The sequence below is a fragment of the Dicentrarchus labrax genome, unplaced genomic scaffold (assembly GCF_905237075.1).
Source record: "Dicentrarchus labrax unplaced genomic scaffold, dlabrax2021, whole genome shotgun sequence".
NCBI classification, from domain to species: domain Eukaryota; kingdom Metazoa; phylum Chordata; class Actinopteri; family Moronidae; genus Dicentrarchus; species Dicentrarchus labrax.
In genome coordinates, this window is record NW_026136704.1 from 8,291,243 (window position 1) to 8,302,531 (window position 11,289).

At 41.1% G+C, this 11,289-nt stretch overlaps 1 protein-coding gene across 1 annotated transcript; it reads right to left on the reverse strand.

Moving 5' to 3' along the window:
* Nucleotides 1-427: 427 nt before the first annotated feature.
* Nucleotides 428-11,229, reverse strand: psmd2 (proteasome 26S subunit ubiquitin receptor, non-ATPase 2). The gene is made up of 21 exons (XM_051398374.1): nucleotides 11,041-11,229; nucleotides 9,806-9,862; nucleotides 9,526-9,690; nucleotides 8,660-8,781; nucleotides 7,933-8,157; nucleotides 7,675-7,833; nucleotides 7,101-7,245; nucleotides 6,566-6,626; nucleotides 6,271-6,417; nucleotides 5,966-6,072; nucleotides 5,546-5,673; nucleotides 5,218-5,305; nucleotides 4,959-5,121; nucleotides 4,728-4,829; nucleotides 4,372-4,523; nucleotides 4,106-4,189; nucleotides 3,454-3,622; nucleotides 2,541-2,635; nucleotides 2,305-2,431; nucleotides 2,036-2,154; nucleotides 428-1,183 (listed from the first exon to the last, which is right to left on the reverse strand). Exons 1-21 carry the CDS (start codon nucleotides 11,161-11,163, stop codon nucleotides 1,001-1,003), a joined length of 2,721 nt encoding a protein of 906 aa, XP_051254334.1. The 5' UTR covers nucleotides 11,164-11,229; the 3' UTR covers nucleotides 428-1,000.
* Nucleotides 11,230-11,289: the final 60 nt, after the last annotated feature.

The window sequence follows — 11,289 nt, forward strand, 5'->3', positions numbered from 1 at the left end:
TGTTACATCTGCTTCATAGAGGTTTAGAATGAGAAACTAATGGTACATTTATTTTAAAAAAATAATAATGACATAGGCTAATTGTAGCTTTTTGAGTATTTCATATCTCCTGGAAGTTAGTTGACAAAGTATTAACTAATTTCAGCTAATAGCAGAAATATCAGAAGCACACTTCAAAAGTAAACCTTTTCTAAAAATGCTCTTACATCAGTGTTAAAATGTCACAACTATTGCTGACATTACTTTCCTCCATGAATATAAACACACACTACAGACAACTGTCGAATGACTTAACAGCTCCTCCTTGTGGAGAACCTTCAGCCTACTGAATTTGAATGACAGCACTTGAAAGTAAATCATAGGTTAGCCAAAACATACTTTGCACCTAAATCAACATAAAACACACAGCCATCACATTTCCACCATATGGATCTGACTTTTTTATTTTTGATTCAATCTTTTACAGTACTGTAACAAAAACCAAAAAAAAAAGAAGAAAAAACGTGATGAAGAATACATACTTTTAAATGCTCTAATTACAAAAATGACTGAGGATGTAAGTATTGGGGAAACACATTTGAAGCACTGATGGGGACTGAGCAGTTGTTTTCCCATTTACTGATGAAATATACAGGAGGTTGGTCAACAGTTCCCACACTGAACTGGCTCAGTCAAACAGCTGGTTCAGTACATGTGGGGAGAGGTGGATCAAAATTAGAGCAATGAGGAAACCATCTACGTAGAGTGGATGAGGTCCCAGTTTTACCCTCCCCTGTGTGATCCCAGTCCAATTAACCAGACCCCAACCATCCATTTTTAATGAGCGCTGGAGCTGGGCCAGTGAGAAGACACAGCGAGGAAGAAGGATAGGCCTGCCTTGCTCTTTTCAGCCATGCAATAAACAACTAAATATAACAACTGCCAAGAGCCATGGAGGGCTACCCTTACAAACAGAGCAAAAGGCCAGTAAGAATGGGGTTTTTTTTAGGGAAGGGGCCATCTAGGTTTCATAGTTGGGATTCTTGCGGAGGATAACAAAGCCCTCCAGGATGGGGGTGACGGGGAGGTACTCCTCTGTGGCCAACTCAGCCCTCTCTCCGTGAGCCAGCAACACCGGCGTGGTGTGGGTCTGGAAACCTGTGATGGCCTTTGGCTTGCCCGCCTGGCCCACGACATCCACAGCCTGCAGACATCAGACAAACTCATGTTAAACAGCCATTTCTGCTTTCACCTTCAGACCAGAATTCTTGGATTTTGGTTGCTGAAAACATTCCGTAAGTTCTCAAACATTTCTAAACAATAAGTGTTGGATGTTGGTCCACACTCCAACATCCAAAACTCAAAAGAATAGTTCTACATGTTTGGAAAATATGATAATGGACTTTATTGTGGCAAGTTAGGGGGAAGACCAAAAGCAGATCTCCGTTAAATATGAAGTTACAGCCAGGAAACTGTTAGTCCGACTCTGTTCAATTACCATGATATATCTTGTTTGTTTAATCCATACAAAAACAACAAGCTATGGTTTATGGGGGGGCTATGTACTAAACTGTTTCTTGGCCAGTCACAGTGACTTCCTGGAGTCACTGTTAACTGCCTAGCAACCTAATGGTGAGGTCAACATGATAACATAAGATTGAACTTAATTCATCCTGAGGGAAATGAATGAACATTAATCAGTGAGCATTAGAGGTGAAGGTAGGTGGTTACCTATGGACTGAGCAAGGATAACTTGTTTTCCCCTGCTTTTATGCTAAGTTAAATAGCTTCTTGTTTCAGCTTTTCATTTCAGACATGAGACTGGTATTAACTTTTCATCTTATTCTCTGCAAGAAAGCATTACAGCAGTCACACATGAAGGCAAGCGAGTGACCATAGTTTAACACTTCGTACTCGTTTCTAGTAGAGCAGTTTCTGTTGATAAATACAGTTTTCCATAAACAGAAAAACAATTACACACTAATTGGACAATAGCAATTTCTACAAATATTCCCGTCAGACGGATTTTACTAATATTAATTTTCCTAGGCTTCACCTGTCCAACTCTGACAGACACAGGCAGTGGTCGTAGCTCCTCATCGAAGGTGACCAGCATACGTGGCTGCATGGCTGCTACCAGGCCGTAGAGAATGTAGTGAGATTTCCCCAGGATTACTGTAATGCACAGTGAATGAACACCAGGAAGAATGTTAACACAGGATAATTTAATTACAACCTTCAAATTATAAAACAGAAATGGACAATGATAAGTGTGTGTGGAAGCAGGGAGATGTTGCGAAGGCAACAGGAGGAAAATTAACTGACTGTTCTTGACGTCGAGGAAGGAAACAAGCACGGTGAGCAGTCCAGCCACGGCGACCTGACTCATCAGCTGCCTGTCGCTATGGTAGGGACAGAGTGTCAGTGTGCCTTTGCCCAGGTGAGTCAGACCCTGTGGAGGCACAAACAGCAGACAGTCAATAGTAGCTCGTATACACACTCACACTTTCCCAAAAGTTCACATGCGTTTGGTACAGAGTGCCTTTTGTGTTGCCACCCACCTGAGCCAGTCGGACCATGAAGAGATTGTTAGGGTCTTTGGCGTGATACTGAGCCAGCTGCCGCAGCATGGCAGCCAGACGGGCGTTATTTGTGCCTGAGAAAAAGGAAAAAATGACGAGCCCTTTAAATATGTTGAGGAAGTCAACACTAGAGGCACTCCCAGAGGACGTGGCATTGTGCATCACTGAAAATGTCAAACACATAAAATACACCTTCAAGTATTCAATGCTATTTCTAGGGAAAATCATCAGTGGGGTAAGACTAGAAAATCTCCCTTCTACAATAGCACTTATCCGGAAGTCATCTGCATCCTAAACGCTTCACTGGTTGTATAAAGAACCTGTCTTTATGGGCATGAGCCATATGGTTGCACTACTGTATTTATTGTATCATTACTGCACTGTAATTGTGGCAGTGTGTTTTTCTATGTCATTATATGTTTTATTTTGAGCACACCATAACAAATTACAATCAATCATGGTTGAAGCGACAATACATCATTGAATCTTTTAATAGAGGAAAGCTGTCCACCTTTGGCAGATAATGTGTGATATCAGTGCATGATTATAGTAACAGCGCTGTGACAGCATCTTATTTCTATGTACTCAAAATAGAAGAGAACCTATTTAATGAGCGGGTGTTAATTTCATGAAAAAGTTGCAGCTTTGTTTTGTCAATTTTATTTAAAAACAGCTAAAGGTGTGTTTAGCTAATATATGCAAGTCATAATACTGCTAATGGTGCCATGACTATTGCATTCAATTATCTATTTCTGTATAGTTAAAAACAGGTTACTGTGCATCATGGCCGTTCAGTCAGAAATTCCAAGACCACACTTACACAGGAGTTCAGTATTGTCACAGCTGTCACACAGTTAACACTATTGTATGGGATGCTTATAACCAGACTTACCACTGCCAACCATGCCCATGGCAAAGATGGAGTTGTGGGACACCTCAGGGTCAGCATCGTGGGAAAACTTGCTAAGTGTATCCAAGATGTTCAAACGGGGGTTGGACACGGAGATGAGAGCTAAGGCTAAGGGCACCGCTCGCCTCAGAGTGGGCTCACCGTAACGCAGCTGATGATAGGAATACAGAGAATATAAGAGTCTTAGATGGTGTAAATTCATCAATCTGATGCAAAGAGAGGAACAACAATCTGGCTCTAATTATTTTAATTGCCTACTTAAGTGTTCACACCTCAGTATACAAAAGGAACTCTTTATGTTATGATCTTAGTTTGATTCATTAAGGACATCAAGATGACTAAGAACACAGTAACCACTGATGGATCGTAACAGAAGGAAGAGGAAAATATATGGAGCAGGATCAAACGTAGGAATGATGTAATGTGGATCAAAAGAATGGGAGGTGAACTGAAAATATGAAAGTACCGTTCAGTCAAGAACAAAAAGGTCTCTTTTTGAACAGACTCGGAGGAAGGAAAAATGTGACGTAAATCAAAAGAATAAAAAAATGAAGGGTGCTGAGACAGGGGAACAATGATGTATTCAGAAAATGTAAACAAGAATAGAAAACTGACAGTAAGCAGTGCAACTCACCAGATGTCCAAATGTTCGCAGTGCCATTTCAGAACCAATCTCCTCCCCCATGGCAATGAGTGCAATACCAAGAACAGCTACACCCTAAGAGGAAGATATAAAAAATAACCGTTTTCTCTTCTCACCCCATATACAAAAACTACACAAGGATCCATGATATAGCTGATAAAGGAACTACTGAATAAAGAAAAATAGTCAAATAATTGAGTGATTAGAGTTATGAGTCAAATGTTTGAGAATAATCATGATAATAAGTTAGTCCTTACCTGGTGGGAGCCCATGTCAGCAGCAGTCTCCTTCTTATCTTTGTCCTTCTTATCCTTCTTGTCTTTGTCCTCCTCCTTTTCCTTCTCCTTGGCTTCATAGTGCTCACTGCAGATATGGAGAAGCTGCTGCACCTTCAGCACATTACCAGAACCTGAGAAGGATGGGGAGGCAAATCATTACAGTGAGTTATGACAGTTTGAGATTAAAATCAGCAGACATTGCACTACAGGCACATCGGTGTATGATTGGCTTATACAGAGGTGAATACATGCAGAGATTGAGTAATGGATATGTGCATGTGTGCAAACAACGAAGTAACTTTGGAATGGTTGGAAGACAGTACTATGAGACTGACCTGCGTATGCACAGATATCCACTAGTGTGTTGGCAAAGCTGCGGAAGGGTTCAGGTACAACTTGCAGAGCTGCCAGGGTCGTCTCTATCGCCTCTCCTTTACCTATGGACAGTTAATAACACAAACAATAGTTACAGCAGCTATATCAAAAGGGATAGAAAGATACAGTTGTAATGGAATTGACTTTTGTAATAGACCAGAACTGATCTACACAAAGGTGTCCGTGCTTACCCAAGTGGTTGAGTCCCAGGCCTAAAGGCAACCAGCGAGCATACGAGTCCTTCAGCTCCTGTTCGTTCTTCTCCATGATGGTCTGGACAATGGTGGAGGTCACGTCACCATTACAAGATCCTACTGCGATCATACCGCATGCCAGCGCAGTCACTCCAACCACCTGCAGATTAAACAAACACACACACACACTTGAATACTGCTAAACTGAACATGTGCAGATTGAGAAGAGCACTCAGCACAAACCACACATCCATACCTCCATGCTGGATTTGGAGTCTCCCATTACAGGGAGAAGCAGAGAAAGGACATCTTCTCTGTTGGAGCCAGCGTAGGCCAGGCCCAGTCTGAAACAAAGGCACACAGTCATAATGTGTCAATAATGCCATCAGAAGACAACACTGATCCCCAGTGGAGAGGCTCAACAGCAGTACAAGAAACAGAACAAATAGATGCAGATACATGGAGGAAAAAACATTTAAAAGCCATATACAGCACTCAACACTCCTAGATCCTGAAAAAAATTTCCTGGTATAATTAATAAAATGTCCTTGTACATATGCTCTAATGTTTAACTTTCTCCTCACCCAAAGATGGCTCCTATCCTCATGATGTTGCTGTTGTGGAGAACGTAGTCAGAGAGCAAAGCGAGGGCCGGGTCACACTCGTTCCTCACACCTGAGTTGACAATGCCACAAGCCAGGAGGGCACCAGACTGCACAGAGAAAGAGAGATGATGCAAGTGTAAGAAAAACAAGAGCGACAGTTTTTCCTTCTAAGAATACTAACAATAGATAATAGTTGTTCATAAAGTCAAATTCAAAACACAGTAAGGAAGCAATCCTGACATAGTTTCAGTCTTTTGCAGAACTGTTAAAGATGTCGAGATGAGAGAATTATATTTTTATTGGCTTACCTTAAAAAGGTTGTGACATTGCCAATATATCATCATGTGAAAGTAATATGAGCTCTATTATGGAAAAGTTTCTTCGTAGCCTAATGTTTACCTTGATGTAGTCCTCAGAGGAATAGAGATATTTGTCGATCTGGGTCAGACCGCCATCCACGTCCCACAGCAGGATCATACCCAGGGAGGCTGCAGCGCTCAACATACCTGAGGACATTTATATCATCTTTAGTCAATGAACAATCACATAACATGCACTGAAATAGACAAATCACTAATAAATCACCATGAATACATGGATGTCAACACTAAGCACTAATGTCTAGAAATGTAAAGAAAATCCAGTGACTAAAATGACTACAGCGCCTATTGAGTACTACAACTACTATTGTATCTGTCTTTTACCGTGGTCCTTGTTCTTGTACAACCATTTGTTGCCGTCATCTGTGAGCAGCTTGTCTTGTCCAAAGGCTGCGTTGACAAAGCCGTTCACGAAGGAAGAGGCCAAGTTCATACGAGCGGAGTCCACCTGGGAGCCACTGCCTCCAAACCCTGTCGCATACAGCACAGGGGTCATGCAAAACACTCATCAATAAACAAAGCTCACCAGTAAATCACAAAACACAACAGCCATCCCTATTTTGCATTAGATAAAGCCCCCATCTACACAACCTAAGTGAACTTCCAGATATGGACTTACTGTTGTTTTCCAGGTGTGTTTTGTAGATATCATCTGGGACTTTGGGTTCCATGATGTCCAACTGAGGAGGACAACACAAGTGCATTTTTAATAAAGGTGACATGAAATCTCTTATAAATCATACAACAATATTTTAGCAGTGTCATCTCTCCTTCTCTCAGTTTCCAGTGACTAGTGATTTTGTGCCAAAATCATAAAATCACAATACAACAACAACACGCATTGCTCTATTCCATTTCACCTTTCTTCACACACCCAAAACCTTTCTAACTTCTTTGGGTTTCTTTTGTCACAGACCTTTGTGATACACAGCCCTATAACTGACTTATCAGCAACATTTGTCCAGCTTTTCAAGTGTATCTGAATAAATAATTCATGGCATTTTGAAAATGTGGTTATGCACCATTTTCTAGGCACAGTAAATAACTTTGAAATACAGCAAATTCCCCACATTTACCCCATCCGTGGAATTCCTAACTCGCCTTACAACTAAACAATTAAAAGTTTAGTCCCTGAGGTCCTACATGTCTCTTACCTCTCTGGCCAGAGCCAAGAAGTTGCTGTTGAGCTGCACATTGGACATGATCTCTGTTAAGTCCTCATAGTCCTCTACATCCTCATTGAGCTCCAGGAACATGCCATGGCGACCCAGCATGAAGGCCATCTGCTTCTGGATAACACTGCAAGGCAAAGAGAGTGTGTTGTTAATACACCACCCACTGTTAAGGAATAGGCCTTACATTACAAGGAAAGAGCATATATGAAAAGAGCCCAAAAAACGAGAATTTTGTACTAAAAAGACTGTTACCTTGAAAGAGACTTACTTGATTTGACAAACTCAGACTGCTGAAGCCTCATATTATTCAGTTTTTGCACAGGATGTTCTATAGATTATACTCCCCATCATTTACATTTACAAGTACACTGGGAAGGGATCTGGCCAGTACGATTACACCAAGCACAGACTGTTAATATTCCATGGACACCTGACTATTGTTTTTAAAAAATGTGTAACCTATCATTTAAAAATTGCCTTCATTCCTTTTCCAGGTCTTTTATCATTACCCACTAGTCTTGTGTGCTCAAGAAATAGTGTGTTTAATAGTTACATGTCTTTGCAGGATGTGAAGATGTTTTCTACTAGCTCCACATCGTTGAGCATCAGGGCCAGGCGCAGGGCCTCTGGATAACGGTTGAACTTTCTGAAGATGTTCAGGGCACATCTCAGTAGCGCTGAGTTTTCCGGCTCAGGGACGTAGCTCACGCAGCTGGAGGAGTGATGCAGAGAGTTAAGAGATGAAATGGTATACAACATGCTAAATAACAGGGTTTGTGTTTTCTGAGCAAAGTGTAAAACCGTAACATACCTAGTGAGGTACAGGCAGACTTTGCCGTAGGCGTTTTCGTCTATGTAGTCCTCCAGCATGTCCAGTCTCTCAATCTCCATCAGCAGGTCGCACGCCTCATGCTCGGCATTGTGGGCCATGTTGTAGGGCACAATCTCCTTCACTAGTTTCAGCAGCGTCTCCTGCTGCGTCTTGTCGCTCTCTTCCACCTCTTGCCACTCTTTAGCCACCTCACCAGCCAGGTGCCTGGAAGACAACAAACAGAAAGGTACTGCAGATACAGTAGAATGGTCCAAAGACGTTCACACTTCAATCAAAGGAAACCCCCCCTCCCCCCGTTTTTGAAAAAAAGCTTTATCTGCAACATCAGTCATAATTTCTTTATTCCATACTCTACAAACAATATGTCTCAAGGCAACACTGCACTCAAACAGTCAGTTTTCATCTCTCAAAGGCTTCTTTCATTTTTCTTTCTGAAAAGCTGAAACATAATTCCTAGCTTAATGGACATCAACTATGTAAAGGCTGGAAGAATCGGAACACCATCATTCTTAATAAAAGTAGAGGACTAAATAATTTGATAGCAATCAACAGCACCCATTTCTATTGTATAGGCCGATCTGTCTACTAACTTGACAGTGAACCAAATCACATAAAAAATAAATATTTCCTCCATTTACAATGCAGCTTCTTCAATAACCATAAGAGCGTAACATGAATAAGCTGACGATGCGGAGCCGTGTCTTACCTGACGTATTCATGTCCCCAGGAGGCCAGCTCTTCCTGGGAGCCCAGCAGACGGTACTTCAGACACTCCCTCTCGCCGCTCATGGTCATGGCCAGCACTGACACCACATCAGCACAGAAACGCTGCCAATACAACCACCAAACACAGTTTGAACTTAAAATCTTTAGTCAAGGCTAGAGCTGCAACCATTAGACAATTAATCAACATTAATCAGCAATTATTTTGATAATCGCTTCATAATTTAGGTCAATTTCCAAGCAAGAGCTACTCAAATGTGAGGATTTGTAGCTTTTCGGTCCGGTAATAAGTCCAAAACACCGAGGTCTAGAAAATGATTATGTTTAATTTTACAGTAGTAGTATTACAGACCAAATAACTAATCAATTAATCAAGAAAATAACTGACAGACTAATTGATTTTGATTATAATCATTAGTCGCAGCAATGGATATGGTTTCATTGTAAGTGTTGACACTTTTGTCAAAAGTGACAGATTTAAACTTTTCTGGTAGATAATACAGAATAATACAAAGGCAAACAGTCAATATATTTCTGATTATAATATGACATTTTGTGATGATTGCTCATATCATACAAGGAACATTCACCAAAAACATCCTTTTTCCAGAGGGAAACACAGAACAGATTACTGCTTGACATGGAAATATCAAAGATATTGAATAAGAGCAAAAATAGCAGCAATGTATAGGTTCTACTTCATGTATCTGCACTGGCATTTAAAACTTATATTTGTTTGATATAGTTTGGAGACAGGATTGACATTTTTCTTGTGGTGATTCTGCAGAAAAGAAAAAGATGCACCCAGGCATGAATTTCCTATTTTCTGGCAAGATAATAGAGCCTTACCTTGTTCTCTCCAGGAGCCATGCCATCATAGATTTCTTTGAGCTTGCCGTAGTGTGGGCGCAGGAATTTGAGGGGCTTGGGTACTGAGGTCATTGAAGTGGTTGAGGAGCGAATTAGTCTGCGCAGTTCTTCCAGTGCAGGACGGTGCAACTCTGTGTTCTTCTCCTGCCGATGTGCAGAAACATGTGAGGTTTTGCCTTGTTATGGCTTTTACACACTGACACACAGTAGTTGTTGTAAAATAAAAAAAGACATATAATAAAACTAATATTTTACTTACACCCAATCTCTCCACCATCATCTCCAGGTCCTCCTGTAACTGCTTATCTTCCTCTGACTGAGAAGTAGTGAACAAAGACAATACCATTACACGTTATAATAATCTAAAATTAAACACCTAAATCTAAAACAAAACACAGAAAACAAGGGCTTGACACTATTGCCTTTGGCCAAAAATGGAGAGGGGTGACCAACATTTTGCCGTTAATAAAGTTATGATGGCCATAATAACCTTTGTTTACTTAAGCTGCCCTTATGAAACTATTCATCATCACCATCCATTGCCAAATACCTGACTACAGCTGTTGCTGCCCAGTACTGTAATGTTGTGAAGTACCCATAGGGACAAATGAAGCTGAAGAATGAACTTGGTGACCTAATGACCTGGCATGATGCCAGGCATTGTTTGCTATTTGGCATACATAATTAGGTTGTACAATTTGAACCCATCAACACTTATACAATACTTAATTACAAGTGTGTTGTATTTCCTGGTCTACCAGCATCTTTGGCACATGACATGTAAAAGTCCTCTTATATATTAATAAAATAGCTGACCAAACAGCACTGCACTTGAGTGGATTTCAACATTTGGTACCAGCTAACTTCACATAAACCTATGAGGGTGAATTCAGGGTGTATTTCTGTGCATTGTGATGATGACATTTTAACTGCTTATAAATGTTGAAATGTTACACAAGGCATAAACAAAACAGCAATACATTTCCAATTTTCTAGTGAATCTCACATTGATATCCACTATCTAACGTTAACCAGGGACGACAAGCCAAACTACCACAGCAGCCTGTTAAAAAGGTTGATTCAGAATAGATGGTATAATGTGGTGAGAGTTTACATACACTAACGTTGTCCAATGTTAAACCTGGCTAGCTGACCATGCTAACACTGGTGTCGGTACAGACAGCAGCGATAACAACTAGCAAGCTAACGTTAGCTTAACGGCTGAGTTAGGCTAGGCTAAGGTGAGCTAACTGGACGAGTTCATCTCTGAGACTTTTAATGACCACGAAATTCAACCAAATAAAAGTGAGGGTGCTTTATTTAAGGAGTTATTTTAAAGTAAGTGAACGTCTGTAAGCTCTCTACCATCAGTAGCACTGACTTCGGCCTGCTCAACCATGTTGTCAAAGCGGCAGTGACTAAGGCAAAATAACACGTCTGGCTTCTGTAACATTAGTTAGCACACATTTCAATGAGAAAAAGGCCCAAACCGACCAGTTCTTGCTCCTCTTTCTTGTCCTTATCCTTCCCCGAGAGCTGCTTCCCCTTTTCCTTGTCCTTATCCTTCTCGTCAGTCTTTTCGGGCTGCTTTTTCTCTTTGTTTTTTGCCTCCTCCATAGTTGCGGCTCTGAACTGTCGGCTAGCAAACGGAACTGAGAGGGACCGCTGTGAGCGGACAGCTTCTTCTTCAGGGTGGGAAACGCGCTGTGAGCGCTCGTTAGCGCCCCTGCTGGTGGTGATTTC

Coding starts and splice junctions, on each gene's coding strand:
- psmd2 (XM_051398374.1), bottom strand. CDS start 11,163: ATGGAGGAGGCAAAAAACAAAGAGAAAAAGCAGCCCGAAAAGACTGAC. Junction 7,834..7,932: donor GTCTGCCTGTACCTCACTAG/GTATGTTACGGT, acceptor TCACTCCTCCAG/CTGCGTGAGCTACGTCCCTG. Junction 5,306..5,545: donor AGGATAGGAGCCATCTTTGG/GTGAGGAGAAAG, acceptor CCTTTGTTTCAG/ACTGGGCCTGGCCTACGCTG.